Source organism: Hippocampus guttulatus, chromosome 1, assembly GCF_054856545.1.
Source record: "Hippocampus guttulatus isolate MCC_2025c chromosome 1, RoL_Hgut_1.0, whole genome shotgun sequence".
Classification (NCBI taxonomy): Eukaryota; Metazoa; Chordata; class Actinopteri; order Syngnathiformes; family Syngnathidae; genus Hippocampus; species Hippocampus guttulatus.
This window is the reverse complement of record NC_141261.1, coordinates 10,372,631-10,394,606: the sequence shown is the minus strand read 5'-3', so window position 1 is coordinate 10,394,606 and position 21,976 is coordinate 10,372,631. Positions and strand designations below refer to the sequence as shown.

The 21,976-nt window shown below is 42.6% G+C and overlaps 2 protein-coding genes across 4 annotated transcripts in view; one reads left to right on the top strand and one right to left on the bottom strand.

Annotated features, from left to right (window-relative positions):
- Positions 1–1,619: 1,619 nt before the first annotated feature.
- Positions 1,620–21,976, top strand: part of LOC147210340 (uncharacterized) — a 39,156-nt gene continuing 18,799 nt past the window's right edge. For 2 of the 3 annotated variants that reach the window (XM_086108859.1, XM_086108851.1), the window contains exons 1-4: positions 1,620–1,868; positions 2,246–2,395; positions 18,355–18,416; positions 18,758–18,848. In XM_086108859.1, coding sequence (XP_085964985.1) covers positions 2,379–2,395; positions 18,355–18,416; positions 18,758–18,848 — 170 coding nt within the window. In that variant the 5' untranslated portion in view covers positions 1,620–1,868; positions 2,246–2,378. Of the gene's footprint in view, positions 1,869–2,245; positions 2,396–18,354; positions 18,417–18,757; positions 18,849–19,146; positions 20,892–21,976 lie in introns of those variants that run through there. The other variant, XR_015100674.1, reaches the window with a different exon arrangement.
- On the bottom strand, positions 3,630–9,648 carry LOC147210341 (keratin, type II cytoskeletal 8-like). The gene is made up of 8 exons (XM_086108839.1): positions 9,156–9,648; positions 7,671–7,879; positions 7,369–7,429; positions 6,250–6,345; positions 5,950–6,114; positions 5,681–5,806; positions 5,331–5,595; positions 3,630–4,429 (listed from the first exon to the last, which is right to left on the bottom strand). Exons 1-8 carry the CDS (start codon positions 9,537–9,539, stop codon positions 4,155–4,157), a joined length of 1,581 nt encoding a protein of 526 aa, XP_085964965.1. The 5' UTR covers positions 9,540–9,648; the 3' UTR covers positions 3,630–4,154.

Genomic DNA, 21,976 nt, shown 5'->3' with positions numbered 1-21,976 from the left:
TTAGTTACGCCATTATATTTTTGGGGGGGGTTAACATTTTCTCAGGCGTAAGCTCTTTGATCATGTCATGACTGTATCAAACTTTTTTTTTTTTTGCCAACGTTATTAACAAACATTGTTTTGTGATTGCCAAGGCTTCTTTACAAAAACAATTCAGTGTTGATTGGCGTTGTCATAGCCGCAATTCTTTACAAAAAAAGGTTCATTTGCTGTGGTGTCACGTCGCTGTATATATAAAAAGTCTTCCTCATATTCTGGAGTGGCGAAATTCATCCCCACTGCACACTTCAACCACAACGACGATAATGTTATGAGATGAATTAAAACTCTCCGAAGAAGTAAAAAAAAAAGGGGGGGGGCGCGAAAAAGAAACTGAATACCAGATATCATCTTGTTCTGGAGGCGTACCTGATTTGGAGGCTTGGCGGTGTTACGCATTTGTCGTGATGACGTGACAACAGAAGTCCATCTTCACGGTACGCTTCCGCCCTCTAGTGGTCATTTGTATATTGAACGTGTTAATTGGAAAGTTCAAGCGACCCTCAGGACGTTATACTGTATTTTGTTTTCTTAATATTTCCATTTGTTAGTCAGTAAACATGTGTGTTTTTGTTCGTTTATTGAAATCATGTATTGGTTAATAATTTGTGGATTTTAATGTACATTATGGAGCCATGACCCTGCCGCTTTGGCGCTGAAAATAAAATTTGGCATCCTTGAAATGATAGTTTATGTCGATATTTTCTCATTTTTTAAATGTGAGTCTAAAGAAAGAATAAATTATTTGATGTTGTATATCCGTTTCAATATTTGTACCCTAGTTTCGTGTGATGGAGACTGGCAGTGGTTGAAGACATTAGCAAAATATTTTACTGTAACAGCAACCATGTTTGCAACGAGCAGCGGCCGACAAAACAGTTCAGTTACTAAAATACATCCATCCATCCATTTTCCGAACCGCTTGATCCTCACTAGGGTCGCGGGGGGTGCTGGAGCCTATCCCAGCTGTCTTCGGGCAGTAGGCGGGGGACACCCTGAATCGGTTGCCAGCCAATCGCAGGGCACACAGAGACGAACAAACATCCACGCTCACATTCACACCTAGGGACAATTTTAGAGCGTTCAATCAGCCTGCCATGCATGTTTTTGGAATGTGGGAGGAAACCGGAGTACCCGGAGAAAACCCACGCAGGCCCGGGGAGAACATGCAAACTCCACACAGGGAGGCCGGAGCTGGAATTGAACCCGGTACCTCTGCACTGTGAAGTCGACGTGCTAACCACTGGACTACCGGGCCGCCCTACTAAAATACAGTCATCACATATACTTTAGTGACATCTAGTGGTGAAATTAAAGAATCCGTAAATTTAAATTCGTGCATTTTGAAGTACCTGTACGCGCGTAGCACGGTGCATCAAAGACACCATACTTTGCACAACTACGAATAAGTTCTTCAGCAAACTGTCACCCCAAAAGATTTAATATATTTCTCAAGAGACTGAGTCAAGCATGCTCTTTGGGGCATGATTCTGTAGTCATTGTGTTGCGGAACAACGTCGCTAAGTTTGTCTCCTCCCGCTATCCGTAGCAGTTAATAGCGCCGCCTCTTGTAAGGGAGGTGAGCCTGACGTAATGTAATTAGCATATGTTTATGTGAAAGAACATTTGTTTTCCTTATTATTGAGTTTAATAGTCGATTCTTGTAATAATGAAGAATGAAAAATCAACAAATTTTTATACCGTCGCTTAAAGCTAGCGATCGCTTCATGCAAATAATAGTTCGAGATCCAGCCTGCAACCATTACTGTTATTAGTAATAATAATTGTTTTAACCTGGCGCGCGGACGCAGAATTGGAGCACTTTTGCTGTAAGTACCTGAAAACATGCACTCGAGCTGTTCGGCCATATTTAATGATTATAAGCGCACATTGAAAAAAAATGAGAGCGTTTGCTTTCAAAATGGTCTCACTTTTGAGCCCTACAGATCCTTGCAGGTGCACATCGAGCAAGTTGTTGCTAATCCAAATTTGGTTACCGGTACGTACATTTGCATTTTAGATGGTGAAAGACTTTACTGGTTTGTTTACCCCCGGAAGAAAAAAAAAAGCAAACTAATCGGATTCACTGCTCCATCATTAAATGTGTTTTGTAAGGGCTTCGTTTGTGGTAGAAACAGCCATTATGGACTGATGGCTTTGACTACAGTTTGGCAAACACAAAGTGGACCCTTTTTCTGTATTTCAGAGACCGCTTGGAGTTTCCTTTACGGAGGCCAAACAAAAGAAGAAAGCAACAAAGCTATAGAAAGATGAATGTGCAGCCATATGGTGGTTCCTCAGCAGCCACTCCGGTCTCTTCTGAAGAATCCCCCTTGTAAATGCCAAGACTGTCTCTGTAAGTTGTAAACTGAAACAGTGGTTTGGATTTTCTATGTGGACCCTAAAGGCTGAACTTTTCCCATTTTGACATAAACATGTTTAGCATGGCATTTATTTATTTTCTTTGTCAACAAAATCCCTTGGCTACGCAGTATACACTTGCAATAGATGTAAGCCTTCTACTGTATAGCCACAGTGGCACAGTGTTTTGTCCACCCAGACACACACACAGACACACACAGACACACACACACACACACACACAGACATAGGCACACACATTCACTTATAATAGTACACGATACAGGGCTTAAGTTTCTTTAAGTACATCCATCCACCCACAAACCAACTGATAAAAAGCAAGTGGCTTGCTTCTCACCAGGAATTGAAGCCACAAATCGACTTTTGAAGTTTACAACTTGGCAAACAGAGGATGGAAACCAAAACCATTCTAGAATTACGTAAGTCGTTAAGGTTGTGCTGCATCTAACTTTAGAAGCAGTATCGTGCACTGTACTGTACATTTTGTACTTCAAAATCTGTGGACTGTATAATCACAATATAACCACAGGTTTGGTCAAAATCATGCAACCACACACACTGAAAACTACTATGGCCATGAAAGTAGAGGTACTTAAATTAATTGATTAATCAACATCTAATTGATGATGAAATGCATCAACAGCAATTTTAATAAGAAAATGTTTAGAGCCAGTGTATAACTTCAAATTAGACTGGTTATCTTTTTTTTGTGTGTCATCAAAATAAGACCTTTGCAAACATCTGCTTTTACTTTGGAAAAGAGGCCCAGTAACTGAATCCGTTTCAAAATTATTGTTGCGTACAACATCAATTCTTCTCGTGTGATAAGAAAAAAAAAACAATTATTAGTTAATAAGCAGTAATCGTGAGAAATGGTTTTGGAGTACACTTTGTTGCAAAATATTTTTTTATCCGATGATTGAATAGGAACGGAAAGGGTGTTGATGTGTGCCAAGGTGCCAGTTGCAGCTGTCAAATTGTTTTATTTATTTATTAGTTTTTACATCTGTGACTATTGTTTCAAATGATTGCTTCTGCAATACACTACTTTTTTCTTCTTATTATTTATTGATTTTGCACCTCCCTCAATTTGGCGCACAACAGACAGCTACTTCGATCACTTGGCATTTTGGAAAGGAGTTCCATTTATGTATGATTCTGTATCATGTCACCTGTGCGTTGTCGAAACGGAATCCAACACAAGCATGTTGAGACACATGTTTTTATTTGGTGTGGTAGCAAAAACAGCACCGCGGTACTACGCTATCGTGTGGGCGCTCTCCTGGGAGGTCAAACGGTTACAGGACATGCACGGGGGAAGACAGGCACTACATACGGTAGCGTGTATTTTATTGACATCGGTTAGACCATCGACACTTCGGCACGTTCACGTTTCCTTCGACAACACCACTGTTCACCGGAGGGGGATGCAATCCTTTGTGAGTGGAGGAGTTGGGTATCTTCAAATTTCGGATTTGCCTTCACTTTAACGTCACTTTCAGAGACAGCACTCAAGTATCAGACATACAACACAGATTCTTTGGTCCCTTTCAGGTAATTGGTAGAGTAAGGATACTTTATTGCTTGTTGTTTAAGGCTCTACGGGAGAGTGAAGCTTCAGACATGTTAATCACAAAAAGTTAGGTGGGGAGTTGAAATGTAAGTGTAAAAACTACCAGAAGTGGGCAAATGGGGTATCAGAGCATGGCGAGTTGCCTTGAAACTACTCTAGCTCAATCCTCGATGACCTCGGAGGACTCAGACACCACTCGGCCGTCCTTGGTCTCGATCATCTTGATGACCACGTTCTTCTTGGTCTGGGTAGTGTAGCCGCTGCCGCTGCCGCCGCTGCCGTAGGCGCCGCCGCCGTAGTTGCCGCTGCTGTAGCTTCCGCTGCCGTAGCTTCCGCTGCCGTAGCTGCCGCTGCCGTAGCCGCCGCCGCTGCTGTAACCGCTGGAGTAGGAGGTGGAGTAGCCGCTCTTCAGAGTGTCCATGCCGCCGTAGCTTGCTGTCGAAACAGAGTCAAGGTTAAAATTCAGTGGTGATCGGTCAGGCCCAGCAAAGTCTCTTTTCTCGCCAAAACACGATCAGAAGCACTGATCTACATTTAGAACCTAAATTTGTCCACAAAATGCTTTCACTTTATTGGCCACAGTCTACCCTATTATTTATTTCTCTAAGCTGTGCTGTGCTTCCAGCAGGCCAATCTATATATGTGGATCTTAGATGTTATTATTATTATTATTATTATTATTATTTCAGTCTGATATCAAATTTGCCTCACAGGGTCAGCTAGCTGGCCCACAAGAACGCCAGCATTTTTCAGTCCTCTGAGTGGCCAGAACCCCCCCAAAAAAATCATTTTACAGCCAAATTCAACAAGCAAAACACATCTCTAGGAATCTGCACCCATGAATACATTTAATAATCACCATCTGCCGTGTGTGTGGTATATTTAATGTGACCGTGGTGGCCTTAAGAATATTTTTTTTTTCATTTGTTTTCCAAGTGCTTCAGATGTTGTCCGTCCAGTTGACTTTTTATTCTTGTTCCCGTGTGCATTTTATATTTAATACAGAGCATGAATTCAGTTTTGTGATGAATCGGTGCAAATTAACTTATTAACCTGGTTTGAGGAAAATTTCCCCTTCGTGCATGTCTGTTTGACTCCACCTCGTGTATTCTGTCTGGCAATAAGTGGCCACGCAACTGCATACTGTATTTCACATATATGACTAAAAATATACTAAACCCAATTAACCATATAAGTGACACAACTCACGTTTTATAACAAATTAAAAAGCAGTCGAAAGCAAGAGTGATTTCAAAAGTTTTCCTATGATTTGTTCGACCCAATGTCTGGTGAATCACCACTCACCAAATTGTTTTCCTATCAAAACGACACTTACTGCTCTGTTTGGAGATGTTGATGGCCTGGATGCCGTTTGCCAGCCTGTCCTCCTCGCCCTCCAGCAGCTTCCTGTAAGTGGCGATCTCGATGTCCAGAGCCAGCTTGACGTTCATAAGGTCCTGGTACTCGCGGATCTGGCGGGCCATGTCCTGCTTGGCTCTCTGCAAGGCGTCTTCCAAATCTTTGATGCGGGACTTGGCGTCCTTAACCGCCAGCTCGCCACGCTCCTCGGCCTCAGCGATCTGAGCCTCCAGGTTGGCACGCTGGGAGAAGGTCAAAACAATGAAGGTCAATGCGACTCTTCTGATCACTCGGGTTTCGAGTGCGATGTGCAAGATTCATCGGTACCTGTCCCTTAACACCGTCAATCTCAGATGTCAGCCTCTGGATCATGCGGTTAAGGTCGGCAATCTCTGTCCTGGTTGCCCTCAGGTCATCTCCGTATCTGTTGGCAGATGTCTGCATCTCCTCATACTAAAGGAACATCGCCAAAACAAATGAGAAAAGCTTTGGATGAGCATGGCTGACAAAAAATATATAAATCTATCGTTACACCGGTACTCTAATCCAGACATTGATGAAATGCGATGAAACTAGCCCAAAATGTTCCTCTTTACCTTGGTCTTGTACCAAGTCTCCGCCTCAGCGCGGGTGCGGTTGGCAATGTCCTCGTACTGAGCCTTCACTTCTGCTACGATGGAATCCATGTCCAGGTTACGGCTGTTGTCCATCTCCACAATGACTGATGTGTCCTTGATCTGGCTCTGAAGCTCATGGAGCTCCTAGATAAGAACAAAAATTTTAAAAAAGTTTTACACTCCACCCTGCTAAGGAATGCCATCCAATGCCGCAGGTGCTGAGAAAAGCATCGGCAAGGCTTAAAGAAATACAACTTGTGAAGATTTTTGTTTCCATACCTCCTCATAGATGGACCGGAGGAAGTTGATTTCGTCTGTCAAACTTTCCAGCTTGGCCTCCAGCTCAACCTTATTCATGTAGGCCTCATCAACATCCTAGGAAAAAAATACGAGATTGTATTTAGTTTGGACAAGCAACATTTTGAACAATCCATTGTTATTGGAGAATTGTGGGAAGGGAATTGATGTGTTTTTCAAGATGAAGGTTTGAATTAAATGGAAATACATTAGTTTTGCATCTTTGGAAGGTAATGATTCATCTTTCATATTTAATTGAATGCAACATTATTCAAAAGGGTCCGTCGACTGGTTAGTGCGTCGGTCTCACAGTGAAGAGGTCCAGAGTTTCATTCTGGCTCCGGCCTTCCTGTTTGGAGTTAGCATGTTCTCCCCGTGCTTGTGTGGGTTTTCTCCGGGTACTTTGGTTTCCTCCCACATTCCAAAAAACATGCCTGGCAGGTTAATGGCGCATTTGAAATTGTCCCTGGGTGTGATTATGAGCGCAAATGGTTGTTCGTCTCTGTGTGCCCTGCGATTGGCTGGCGACCAGTTCAGGGTGTCCCCCTGTCTACTGCCCGAAGACAGCTAGGATAGTCTCCAGCATGCCAAAACACTTATGCTAATTAGGGTAACAGCAGTGCTGGAGCCCATCCGACCTTAATTTGGGCTCCAAGTGGGTTCCACCCTGTCATTAGCCATCCAACTACAGGGCACTTATAGAAAAATAACCAATCACATTCACATCCATGAAAAATTCAGTTTTCAAAAAAAAAAAAATTCTTTTTTTAAATGTGGACAAAACTCAGAGTACCCTAAGCACAGGGAGAACATGGACGCACCACCCGAAAGAATATTCAAACCAAGGCCAACTGCCATGCTAACCACCAGGTTAAAACACTGCCCTTTTTCCCCCTCTTCGATGAAAAACAAAATCACAGAATTTAGTGCCAAGAAAAACTATATTATTTTCAGTCGACAGCAACACAATACAATGTCGCACTTGTTCTTATATTCTGCCTATTGTGTCTTCTCCTTAATCTGCTACGTATAAAAAGGGCCTCAAGTCAAATTTCCTTGTGGTTTGATGTTTTAAATTCAAGTGAATGGAATCCAACTGACCTTCTTGATGAGGACGAAGTCATTCTCACACTCTGTACGCTTGTTGATCTCATCTTCATACCTGGCAGCAACAAAAGGGCACGACTATGTCATCCACGAGAGGCTGACAGGCGAGTTATACACAAAAGTAACACTAGGTGGTGCAAGTTATCCTCTTAATAGCTCCATTGGAAGGACGGAACTCTGCTGCTTTGTGGAAAATATGAATACCAACAGTCCGTCAAGTGCTTGCATTGGAGATCTGTGACGATCTTCACGCTGCTGTGTGCAATCTATATTTTTCCCTTCATGGTGGCACTCACTTGTTCTTGAAGTCCTCCACCAGGCCCTGCATGTTGTGCAGGTCGGCCTCCAGCTTCATCTTGTCATTGCCCAGGCTGTCGAGCTGTCTGCGCAGGTTGGTGATGTAGGCCTCAAACATGGCGTCGATGTTGGAACGCGTGGTGGTCTGGCCCTGCAGCAGGTTCCACTTGGTCTCCAGCATTTTGTTCTGCTGCTCCAGGAAGCGCACCTGAGGAAGGGAAAGACACCAAGACGTGATGAATGCAATAGTGGAGCAGGAAGAGCTTATACGTAATTAATGATGACTATTTACGGTATGTTTGGATCAACGCACATAGCGTATGGTTCAATTTTGTGTATTTATTTTTATGGGTGAGACAAGCCTAACATACAGAACATATAGTCTTGTGATTTAATGGTCTTAAAAAAAATATGGTTTAGAGTGCTGAATAAAGACGAGTGCTTTCCATTCATTTTTTCTATGAATAAAAAATGAGATACTGGCTTGAACTAAATATGTTGAGGAGTATCACTAATGTTATAAATACTCCTGCCACCTTTGAACATCCATCAACCGCGCCATGCCTCCTGTTCGCCTTCTATAGTCTTTGTTGATCTTATCTTTCTTTGGAGCTTTGCAGGTTGCCTTTTTAGAGAGGAAGGCCTGACGTAGAACATGTATCCCGACGGGATGAGGGGGAAGGGGGCGGGAGGGGATCAGAGTGTGGGATCAGGGGTGACGGTAGTCTAGCTGGAAAAAACTGGTGATGAAGGAACAGAGTGAGTTAACCCATCATCCCCGTGCCTTCCTGTTTTTGTAAATGAAGCCTTTTGCAGGCAAATGAAGGGGGAGGCAGGGGAAGTGGGTTGGCGCAAAGTTTCATCTGCAGGCAGATGAGAGAGAGAGAGAGAGTGAGGGGTAAATATTTAACCAAGATAAAGGTGTGACAGAACTGGTTGGCATTAGGGTCCACGGGAGAATCTAATTTGCACACATGTCAGAGAATTTTGGGCCTTCACGATAACTTTGGGTTTCGCTACACAAGGAAGTTCGTTTGAGCTTGCTGCACTACACAGTTTCGCAGCTGCTGTTGAGCAGAACATGAAACCAGCAGGCCTTTTTAAATATTAACCCACGGCTCTGGCCTTAGGAGGGTACGAGTTCCTTAGAGTTGCATGGATTCAGTAGATAAAATGGGGGTGGGGCGAGTTTATGTGGAGGAAGGGGGGGGAGGCAATTGCACTCTATGTTCTAAAGTCCAGTGGCGAGGGCCAGTGAGAAGTAAGAAAGGGCCCCACCCCAGCTATAGGGAGGAAACCAATCCCAAGGTAACGTGTGCCGTGGCCTGACACGCCCTTTGCTATCCGGCTTGCTGTCGTGTGTGTTTGGGAGCCAGTTTCTGCATGAGTGGATCTCACTGTTTTAAAACCACTGCATGTGCAGACAGAAGGTTCAAGCGAGTGTCCGCTACTCTGCTACAACTCTTTTGAACGGTTGCGCTTACCTTGTCAATGAAAGAAGCAAAGCGATTGTTGAGGGTCTTGATCTGTTCTTTCTCCTGGGTACGGACAGCCTGGATGGTGGGGTCAATGGACAAGTTGAGCGGGGTCAGCAGACTCTTGTTCACAGTCACGGCGGTCAGAGGTGCTTGGCCGAGTCCCATGCCACCCCCAAAGGCCATGCTGCCACCCATGCTGGAGCCGAGGCTGTAGCCGCTGGAGCTGATGATGCCGCCCCCTCCGAAGCTCTTGCCAACCCCATAGGAACTCCTGGCGGTGTAGCTCTTGCGGGAGGTGAGCCCCGGTCCGGTGTAGGAGTTGCTGCTGAAGCTCCTCGGGGCACTGGAGCTCTTCACCTTGTATGAGGTGGTCTTGTAACTGGCTGCCATTGTGAGCTTAAGGGTTGTTTTTTTTTTTTGTTGCTTTTTGGGTGAAGGTTGACGAGGCAGGCAGGCCAGCAGAGCGAAGAGAGACCAGAGTGGATAGGAAGAGATGGGACTAGTGAGGAGTTTTAAAGCGCTTGTTGCTGTGGGAGGAGACTGAGGTGAAATGCCATTGGCTGCAGGTCTGGGCAAGGGCCTGGAGGCAGGGCTGTAATATTACACTCCTATGACACATTGTCAGCCACTGAAAACCATTACCTGACCTCCTCACAGGCCTCCGTGTTGTTTGAGAAGACCTTTATTTTGGAGATATTATCAGGCGTTTTGATGTTTTGCTTTGTTTCTGCTTGTTTTGTGCACTCTAAGCTCTTTCAGTATGATTGAAGCATCCCAAACAAACTGTAGATGTAAGGTGGATGCTGTGTTTGGATGAATCACACAAAGGTTAATGCAGAGAGCGCATGGAGCATGGAACAAGGTGTGAGCCGATTTTTAGGTATCAAGCATTTTTTTTCCAGCCAGTTGCTTACACTTATTATTAGCATACTTTTTACTCTCGGTACTCTTCACAAGTGATCATGCATTTCAATATGACAGCACTTGTTTTACATGTCGAAGTAAACCGCAAGACAGGTTTTTCGGTAGTAGCTCCCAGCAATTCTTTTTCATTGACTTCCTCAAAAGAATAATAGCTCTAATTTATTACAGATTAATATAATGCCTCAGCAATTAAACTATACAACTATAAACATACAGCAATTAGCTGTAAGTTAAAGCAAGGGTAAGTTTTTTTTTTGACATTCGAGCCAACTTTCCTGTCTTATTTCCTCCCATTATGTATTTTTTCTCATCAATCCACAGTAATTTGGTTAATAGTCACATGTTAAAAGAACACAACTCAGCTGAAACATGTTTTTTTTTCATTAGTTGTCATCTCTCTCTAAAAAACATGTTTAATATAAAATCAAGAAAATGCCCTACTATTATATAAAAAGAGTGATGAAGCAAAACTTAAAAGCCATGGCTCGCTAGCGGTTAATGCTAACGCTAACACTCACCGCACTGCCACAACCACTTCCCAGCATTTGGTGTCAAGATTTTCATTATCTTGTCTTGTTGAGTCTGATCGATGTTTTGGGATAAATGTTACAACAAAGCTCGTGGAAAAAAAAATAATGAAAATAAATTTAATCAGTTGATACTAGCAGGAATCACTATGCTGACAGTTAACCTGAAAATTACACCCACTTTCCAAATGTGCTTTGATCTTATGTTACTTTTCCAAGACTTTCATGATGATGAAGCATTTTTTCACATTCCCATAGCAATGACCTTTCTTATAAGAATGGAAGCATATTTGCAGTGATGCTGTCTACTGATGATGAAGATTTAGAGGGGATTCTACTAAAAGTTGACCTAAGAGTGGACCTGTTAGCTTTGGCGAGGTCCGCACCTTCTACTTGCCGTCAAATAACATCCATCACCTCTGTGGTATCCTTTGAGTTGATATTTCACAGTGTTGATAGCAGTTTTTGGAGGCTTTAGAGCTCAAGATTCTTTGGTTATTACGGTCAAGTTCTCAATAGCACGCTGAGCAAATGCACACCAGGTGAGCTCTGAACCAGCCGGTTTTGATTACCCGTTGGACATGGAGCATAGTAGACAACATAATATAATTTAGCATGGAGCGCTCTGTATAGTTAAAAAGCTTTTAAAAACAACAGCCCAGTGGTTATGTCAATGTCACGTTACAGTCCACTCCTGTCATACATCTGCATTCCCTTTGCGACGTAATTCAAATAGTAAGATAATAAGTTCTCATCCTTTGCTTATTGGCCACAAAATTAGCTCGTTTTAAAAGAGGTCTCTTAAAGATAAAAACCATCCATCCATTTTCCGAACCGCTTGATCCTCACTAGGGTCGCGGGGGTGCTGGAGCCTATCCCAGCCGTCCTCGGGCAGTAGGCGGGGACACCCTGAATCAGTTGCCAGCCAATCGCAGGGCACACAGAGACGAACAACCATTCACGCCCACACTCACAGCTAGGGACAATTTAGAGCGTCCAATCAGCCTGCCATGCATGTTTTTGGAATGTGGGAGGAAACCGGAGCACCCGGAGAAAACCCACGCAGGCCCGGGGAGAACATGCAAACTCCACACAGGGAGGCCGGAGCTGGAATTGAACCCGGTACCTCTGCACTGTGAAGCCGATGTGCTAACCACTGGACTACCGGGCCGCCCTAAAGATAAAAACAATAGATTTAATTCAGACCTACAGCGCATTAAAAAAAAAATCTGCAAAAAAAACGAGTCCATTCAGCGTCATGAAACGCTTTTATGCAAACTCTTTCGGTGACTACTAATCATTTAACCATTTTGAACAAGAATATTGAGAAATTGAATTCAGCTTTCAATACAGAAATTTGACCTTTGCTGCGAAGTGAGAAACTAATCAATCATAACAGTTTTTTTTCTGCTCAGCAATATTAATCTAAAGACCTAACTACCCTTGTAGTTACTGTATATGTTGTAGATTAAAAATGCACTGCATCAAACTCTTCAATTTCCTTATTTAGCTAGTTGTTATTAAAACAGTTCTAATTATGATGACGGGCACATTTACACCACGACATCTTGTTGAATTAATTCGCACAGCATATTCTATTATGCTGGCTGATTTCGAAGTCTTGCATGCTTGCAGTATATCACTCATAACTTCCAGCAAAGTAACTTCACTTTTTTTTTTCTCACTGGGCTATGATCCACCCCGACCCGCCCTGCGTTCTTCTTTCTCCTCCCTCCCCCAGTCCCTCGCCACGATGAGTCATGTCTTATATGAACCAGTCCAAGCCCCGCCGCCATTTCCCCACTCCTCCATTTTTTTCCCTTTTTCTATCAGTCTGTTTTCCCGCCATTGGCCCTCGGCCGGCATCATCGTCATGGAAATGTACAAAAATAAAACTCCCATCCTCCTTGAACAGCAGCGGATGCCAATGAGAGCAGAGGCATTCGACACAGGGCTGCGAAAGCAAAGAAGGGTCGGAGCCAATGGCCAAAATGAACATGTGGCAATGCTGATACCTTGTTGTGAATGCGACTGGGAGTGAGAAATCAAAAATCAAGAGTTGCTGTGCGAAACTCACATGACTGCACTGCGACCATTGTAATCACTCGGTTTTGAATCATGTGGGTGGTTTGTTCATATCTACAAAAACAGGAACTTTTGTTTCACAGTGCTCGGAAGAATATCGCTAATTCAACAGACAATCATGAATCATAACTTGGTCCAACGTGGACTCCCATATTTCGAGTGAAATGCTGTTTCATGTTTTAGTGTGTGGTGTGTGTGTTTTAATCACCCGAGTCGCATTTTATCAGGTTTGGATTCCGCTCTTGAATGAATCACTAAACTACATTACACAACCAGGAGGTGAGCCTTATCAGGACTCACTTAGCTGAGTAGGGAATCTGGAGAATTAGAATATATAGAAGAGATTTTTTTTAAATATTGGCAAGGGAATTTACAAGGCTTTTGTAGAAAAAAGTGATACTACTGTAAGAAGGAAAATATAGACCTGGAGTTACATGAAGTAAGCATTTCAAAAACACTTTATGTTTACAATGTTGCAAGATTATGGTGATTAAAAATGTGCTGAAAAGGGTTCAGATGGCAACAATACAAACCAAGAACTGATTATATGCACTTCTTGTTTTTCCTGTAGGAAACATTGTTTTGAAATCAAGACTAATTGGAGAGCAACCAGCCAAACACTGGATTGCGTTTTACCTCTCACGTTCAAAAATATTATTTACTTGGCAAAACGAAGCTTTTTCAAACCACTTGGCGGCCATCTTTGTGTAATGTGGGAATCTGTGTCAAAGTATTTTTTGTGACGTTCACTTTATGATGTAATATACTTACTCTACACTTAATTCCACTAGGTTTCTTAATATTGTACAAATAGCGACTCACAAGTGGCTCCGACAAAGGCCATTGGTGTGACACTAGCAAAGCTTATAAGATAAGAAAACCTTTTTTGGTCTCACAGTGGAGAAATTCCCAATTTACCGCAGCAAAACTATGAAAGGGAGAAAGTTTAAAACTATATCATAAATATAAAATACATATACAAGCATATTAAAAATGTGTCCTGTATGTACTGTAATTACGATTATGTGGCAATATCATTTAAGTTTATAAAGGTTAAGCCTCAATTGCCTTTAACGGAAGAAACTCTGAGATTGAGGTCGCACAATTGGTCATTCAACAAACATTTCCCGTGGGGAGGTGAGGGCCTTGGATCTCAATTTGCACAAAACTAACCTCCTGCATGACGTTACAGGTGCCATCGAGATTTTGAAAGGGAGCTCGGCACAGCAAACAACAAATTATTCAATACCATTAACCTGACATGAATGTTGATCGAATGTGGGAGGAAGCTGAAGTAGCTGGAGAAAAACGCACGCAAGCATGGGACAGAGAGCAGATGGCGAACCCATGACCTCTCGGGTGTGAGGCGGACATGCTAACCACAAAGTCGCCAGACTGCCCTTTGGCAACAATTGTTTTCTAAAGCAAACAAATAGTCGTAGCCTGATGATATGAACAAATTGCTTAACCTCAGAGGTTGCACTGAAATTCTCACAAGTGCACTGATACAAACCCAAATGAATGGCTATTGGTAAATATGATGATGAAAAGCAAGGGCACACGTTTAAAGTTGCCACCGTCTCTAATTGCAACGGCTACGTTGGTCTGCATGGTTGTGTGTCATCTGTCTAATCACAAGCACGGGGCTGATATTTCTTGTGACTGAGGTCAAGTAGCAATCGGGAGAGTGTACCGCACGAAACATGACCGGATACACAGACACAAGATGGACCTTGACCCTCGCAATCCATATACATCCCAAATCTCTGTCAAGTATGTCGCAAGCTGCCGTTGTGTGTGAGTGTGCGCCCAAGGCACAGACGGCGTGTGTTGATGGGTGTGACTGTCTATCGGCTCTAACCTCAACGCACACACACGGTGGAGGAGTACGGACCCACGTAAATGTGATGAGTGGTCGGACTCCTTGTGATATGTCACAATGGGCTTTCCATAGCATTTTTGGAAACGACAAGAGAAATGGAAAAACAGCTCTAACATTCACAAAACATGCTAATCACAAGTGTAAAAAAAAATTCCCTCTGGGCACGGGACACCAATTTGATGTTGAAGAATGGCTTTTGATATTCTATTGATGTTCAATTGTGATGAGCTGCTTAACGCTGCTGTATATATTAATATATAACGTTGACAACAATGCTTACCGTCAAGCTGGTCTTGATTGATGTTGGTTGGCAGTTCGCAGACGTTTTGTTCAACTTTTGAGGCATGACAAGCCACTGAAGTGGACCATTACAAAAAAATTACAGTTGGCGACTGTTTGCCACACACGAGGCGGTACCGCACAAAAGCTGTCACCCCATATCAGGTTTTAAGGCTCCGAGACACTATACTGTCCTGTATTATTTCTGATTGAACCACCAAAACATGACAGGGTTGTCAACAAAGAAGCGGATGGCCATGGAAACTTTCATGTGACAACTCAAATGCATTTTTGTTTGGCTATCTGTGACATTGCGATGCTGTGCAACGGCAATTCAAATCCGTAAACGGTGTCTGTACTTGATGTGCACTTGACTAGCGACTCGTCCAATCAGCCTGGATCCTGCCCACCACATGTGGATGAGCAGTTTTGCAAAATGACAAATGGAAATATCCTTCTGGAAAAACTCAGGCAAATTTGGAAAAGAAGTCCTTCAGCCACAGTATATTTAATTTAAAAAATGTTTAGGGGGTTAAATTATTACTATTTGAATGGTGGAGTGTTTCGGCTTGGGCCAAACCACCACAACATGCCTGTCTGGTAAAGTTACAGTCACGTGGGACTTTTTTACAAAGTCAGTCAAAACAGTCAGACATGCAAAAACAATTTTGTCTGCATGTCTGATGGGTCATTTCTCCTCTTGGCCCTAATGCTCTTTGTCTAGAACAGCAAAATATGTGCACTTTTATCCAGATCTACACCCCCCCAAAAGGTTTGGTAAGGCAATTTAAAACACTTCGATCAAAATATGTATGTCTTTTATGGATTGTATTACTCTTTCTTCTTCAGGAGAACAGGCTCAGAGGAACCGTTATAAGTGTTGTGTTTTTTTGCTTCAAGTGCCAATGAACACATTAGGTGGATTTCTTTTTCACAACCTGATTGGATTTTTTCAAGTTAACAATAACATCAGGTTGTCCAGCAGCCCTTCCTGTCAGGATACACTGTAATCACCATGCACATAATCAGCCTTTGTGTTTTAAGGCCCCATTGTGTTGCGTTGCGTGTTTGAACATTGTACACCATTAAAGTTGTTGCATAAACGGGCCCTCCCTCTTGGATGGCATGGAACGCGTTTACTACACTTTCCTCTAGAACAGCAGGCTCTTTGGAAAGTTTTGGGTACATATTGGAGGTGAAAACGTTAGGCGGGGACCTGGACTGGAAAGTAGTTTTTGGCCTTGAATGAGCCATAACGGACCCTGTTTTTGTGGGGTCTAACTGTGCACTTGGATGGAGTTTTTCTTTCTTATGGTACTTTGGTAGATAAGCGCAGGTAGAAAGGGGCGTGTGTGTCGTTGTGGGAGTGAACGCAATTTGCCTTGGAACTGATTTCCTTGCCTTGGAAAGTGGTTCCACTCATTCCCTTAAAATTAAGTCCGGGAGAATCGCACACATTCTTTGATTTTGCAGAAACAAAAATAGACTCACGGGAGCCCATGTGGAACATCAAAGCGTGCAAAATACAAGCAGAGTTGAAGATAATTTGCAACGGCGATCACAGATCACCGCTGTGAAGTGGGCACTTGGAGACCACCTTCCACCCTGATCGTTCATAATCACGCTATACCACCTGTGCCACAACTTAGACTCGCTTTGAGTTGGTTTATACCGAGCGTGCAGGCACTGTCTACAAAAACAGCCCTAGATGCCAAAAATGTATTTGTAAGAAAATGAATTAAGTGCATTTCAAAAGTGCGCCATGCTTCCACAAATCAATCAGCTCTTTTAATAATAATCATAATCTTTATTTTTTTATTTATCCACTTCGTATTTTTTTCCAAAACATTAAGCCCTCCTGTAGCAAAAAAATTGATCATCGAAGTGATAATAAATCACACAAAAAATAAATAAACACAACAACAACAACAACAAATGTCATGTCAAGTGTCCTCTCTCTCACCTTACATCAAACGCGATAGCTTACAAAGGCCAAAAATGTTTGACCTCTTATGTGATTGACACGTAGGAGCTACTTTTGAGGAATTTAGTTTTTCGGCAAGATGTGTCATGTTTTTCAGACGGGCGCAGCCCAATTCTCCATATTCAACCGTGAGTTTTAATCATGTGACAATGTTGGACTCAACATTTTGTTCATATGAGACACAACTCCATCATTCAGTGGAGATTTGGGGTTCCTGCGAGTTTTGCACATTTTCCCAACATTGGTGTGTAGAAACTGCGTCTGTGACACTTTCTGGCAAGTGAATCATTTCAGGCATGACATGTCTTTGGAGGAATTCAACAGAACTTCCCTTCAGAGTGATGTAATGACAGCATGCAGCGTAATCCCAAACTTGATATTTCAGTCGGGAGTAACACTGGGTGGGAGAAACAAATGTTGACATGCTTTTGACCCAGACTTTAACTTCGACTTCCTTCATTGCTCATTGTTTTAACATTCAGCGTTTCAGATTTTAAATGCAATATTCGATAATAACCCCTCCCCCCCGCCAAATATAATCAATAAGGAATTAATGTAATGGTCAAATGATGCTGTTAAACAATAGGTGCATGTTGGTAAGTGTTTTGGAATGTGGGAGGAAACTGGAGTACCTGGGTGAACATGCAAACTCCATACAGGGAGGCTGGAGCTGGAATTGAACCCGGTATCTCTGCACTGTGAGGTTGACGTGCTAACCACTGGGCCACCAGGCCGCGGAGCCAGATGATTTATTTATTTCGTTTTTAAAAAAAAATGTTTCTTAGTAGATATATACTAAAAAACTGACTCGATTACTGCAATGCCCTTTACTTTGGAGTCAGCCAGTCCTCCATTAAGCGCCTTCAGCTGGTCCAGAATGCCGCTGCTCGCCTCTTGACTGGTACTCGTAAGAGGGAGCACATAACTCCTACTCTGGCATCCCTTCACTGGCTCCCCATTCATTTTAGAGTTATTTTCAAGATCCTCTTATTTGTTTTCAAATCTCTGAATAATCTCGCGCCACCTTACCTCTCTGAGCTCATCCGCCCCTACACACCTGCCCGGCGCCTCAGGTCTGTGGACCAGACTTTATTAGAAGTACCAAGAACTAAACTGAGGCTCAGAGGGGATCGAGCCTTTTCTGTTGCTGGTCCCTCTCTCTGGAATGACCTCCCACTGAACATTCGGCAAGCCTCCTCGCTGCCCATCTTCAAAACCCTCCTCAAAACTCACTTGTATTCTTTGGCATTCGACTCAGCGTGACTTAGATTTGTTCTTGGTTTTACTGTTTGGTGCTTTCTACCGCCTTTATTACCGATTTGTCTTACTGTTTATTGTGCATGTTAAATTACTCCATATACAGCACTTTGTATGCAGCGATGGCTGTTTGAAAGTGCTCTCTAAATACTGTTGACTTGACTTGACTTGACTTAAAAAGACTTATCAAAAGCCGGGGGTTCTATTGTGTGCAGGCACTTGATCAAAATATAATTGAGCCAATTCAACACACCATTTTTCTTTCAGAGTACACAAGACAACAGTCATTATCTACACGCACAGCTCGACATCCTGCAAAGGAATGGCAGGTACGTCTCTAATAATGCAGTAGGTTAGAATGGCATGACACAGACACATTCCGTAGGCCCAGGAAGCTTTTGTTTTCGGATTGTATCCAACACCCGTGTTCACTTCAGGATCTAGTCGTAATGTGCACACTTTAATCGAGTGGAACCTCAAAAGCAAAACAAGTAATTTCAATCTCTGGACCCAGCGGTGGATAGAAACCATATCAAAGTTGTTCAAACAGGTGAATTGCTGACTTTTTTTCAAGGATTGTGAATATAAATGGTATGTTAGCTTCAGGCGCAAATTGTCAAGAGTGTTCGGCTCGACGCCAGGTTTCTCAAGTGTTGGATTTTTTTTGCAGCTGTTTTGACAGTCAATGGAACAAAGACGGGTGGTGAGAGAAGCGAACCGATGATTTGCTTGGCGATGACGGATGATGAGGCTCTGACGAGGTGGGTGGTAACAGAGTCAAATTGGTTGATTGAGGGTTTGGTCATTTTTGGAGGATTTTTGGGTGGCGGGGGGCAAGGTGAGAGGGCCTTGCTAATATTTAAGATAAAGTTCAAGATAGTCCTTCAGATCAGGGCTACATTTGCCAAATTCATTAAATCCCGCCCATGGAGCATAATATAAAGAGTCCTGTTATATTTTTATTCACGTAGCGTGTTTTTTTTTCCTCCTTAAGAATTGGTTAATTATGTTATTTATCCATCCATTCATCCATTTTCCGAACCGCTTGATCCTCACTAGGGTCGCGGGGGGCGCTGGAGCCTATCCCAGCCATCTCCGGGCAGTAGGCGGGGGACACCCTGAATCAGTTGCCAGCCAATCGCAGGGCACACAGAGACGAACAACCATCCACGCCCACACTCACACCTAGGGACAATTTAGAGTGTCCAATCAGCCTGACATGCATGTTTTTGGAACGTGGGAGGAAACCGGAGCACCCGGAGAAAACCCACGCAGGCCCGGGGAGAACATGCAAACTCCACACAGGGAGGCCGGAGCTGGAATCGAACCCGGTACCTCTGCACTGTGAAGCCGACGTGCTAACCACTGGACTACCGGGCCGCCCTATTATGTTATTTAGTTATCGCAATAAAATTTGGTTAAGTTATTGTCAAAAATGAAATCAAAATATTGGTAAAATATATATAAATTGTTCTATGTGTTTTAATGTATTTTTGTAAATTACTTGATTTATGATAGCTAGTTACAATTTAACTCAATGGGAATTCTTTTTTTTTCTTCGATGACTATTTTTATTTTTAAAATTATATTTTGTAGATAGGAGTGTTTTTAAACTCATCTCCAAATGAGCTGTCCCATCTGTTTGTCTTTAAATGAAATGTGGCCATTGAGCGCAACAGCTTGCCTATCCTTGCTTTCGATATTGACTGAGACAACATTTCATCCTCTTGCGAAAATTGCTCACATATGTCTTTTCGTGGCGCTTTTGAAGTGTAACATATCCTGCCCATAAATTTTTGTTCAACTGCTGTTGTGCGTTCTCTTATGAGCAGACTTGAGCTAGCTTATGCTTCCCCCACCCCCAGTTGTTTTCAAATGCTCGACTCACTTCCACCACAAACGTACTGATTGAAAGCACGAGACTTGTAGCCCTGTGTTGTTGCTGTCACCAGGACAACAAAAGCCATCGAAGAGGAAGTCACATTTAACCCTTTCCCAGGTCACTCATTAGAATAAGCGTACGTTGTCTGTCGCCAGAATATACAACAACACTTGATGTGCAATGTAAAAGACATGTTTTAAAAGTCAACAAATAGTTTTCAAGTCCACATGGAATACAATATTAATAAAAAATTTTATACGGATGCCACGGAGCTGTGATTCATACCAGGCCAATTCCTTGCTGCGTCTTGAGCCAATCAAAGCACAATTTGGATTTGGACACAAAGAAGGAAATGCAGGAAGAGGGAAAACCAACATGTTCCGTGGAAAAAACCTGATGGTATGAGTGGTGCCCACATAAGAAAAAAACATTGCTTTCCTCATTTGATTCTGACTGCTCACTCGCTCTTAAACTGCATTTCCTGTTTATAAAAAAAGAAAAAAGAAAAAACATAATGAGTCCGCAAAGACTGATTATTTATAGTTAACACACAGCACATGTTCCACTTTTGTCCTCCCATGCTCTCCTTGCGTAGATTTTTTCTCTCTCCCCGCCCACCACCATTCTGACTTTACCCGTTACCACACCAGGGTCGCTATGGCAACGGGGTTTACCACAGAGCTCTGATGACCAAAGCAGAGGCATATATGACTGCCGTGGAAATAGTTTTGAGTGCAGTCGTTATGGATACGGATACACAAAGAACCACGGCGTATGAAGCATAGCTATAGAGTGATGGAGATTTGATGTCCAGTCGGCAGTGCTGTCCGTAATTCACGTTAATATTGTGATCTCTATACTTGGGAAGGGCGGAGGCTAAAGTGTTCCCTTTGTAACTTTTTTTTTTTTTTTTTTTAATGGTGTGAGGAATGTCTGTGTTGTAACCCAAACAGTACCTCGGGGCTGTAGAACAATACAAAGACAAATAAACACCAAATGTTTTAACAGAAAAGGGAAGTCTATGAATGTGTCGCCTTCAGATGTGTACCTGAGGGTCAAAGAAGTGCGTAAATGTGTTGCTGATCAAATTCCTTCGCACAAAAGTCTCTTTTGCGCAGACCCATAAAGTCGTTAACCAACTAAGGCGGCTGGTGGTGACGGTAGACATCTATCCCTAAGGTCATAACATCTTTTTTTAAAACAAAACATCATTGTCACATTTTCCTGGGGAGGTATCTGCCTGGGAAAACAAACAAGAATAATGCCAACAATCCATAAGTGCAGTGTTATGTAACTGGGAGAAAATGCTGAGTCATGCTTTATACTGTAGACTATGTACTCATTGTTCAGAGAGGTTCATGGAGAGCCACTACGGGCTGATGTGTGCCACACTTAACTGTTCGATGCATAACTGCATGTGGCAGCGGAGTGAAAATGCTATTTTGATTTGTACGGTGAGTATAAAAAGTCTACACACCCCGGTTGAAATGCCAGGCTTTGCGGAAGGAAAAAAAGGAGACCAAGATAAATTGCTTCCAAAATGGTTTTGACTATTAATGTGACCTCTAAATAGGCAACTCAATCAAAAGAATTTTAGAGTGGATTAAAAATAGAAACAACAGAAACAATGTGGTTGCATAAGTGTGCACACCCTCTTATAATTGGGCTGTGGCTCTGCTTTGAATGAAACAATCACATTTTAAAATCATTTCAGATGGGAGTCAGCACTCACCTGCAACCATTTAAAGTGTGTGTGTGTGATTAACACTGAATACATTGAGAAGAGACTTTTCCTGATACTTTGCTTTCCATCACAAGTCTGAAGGTTTTGTTCGAACAGTGACTGCTATTTTGAACTGTTCATAATTCCTCCTATCTTGTCAAACATGCATCTTTGAGTTTCTAAAATTATCTATTAAACCAGAACTTTAATATTGTTATCATTGAGATTAGGGTCAGCCAAGGTTTCATCCAGATCGGATCCAAATTGTACGTTCAGATTGAACG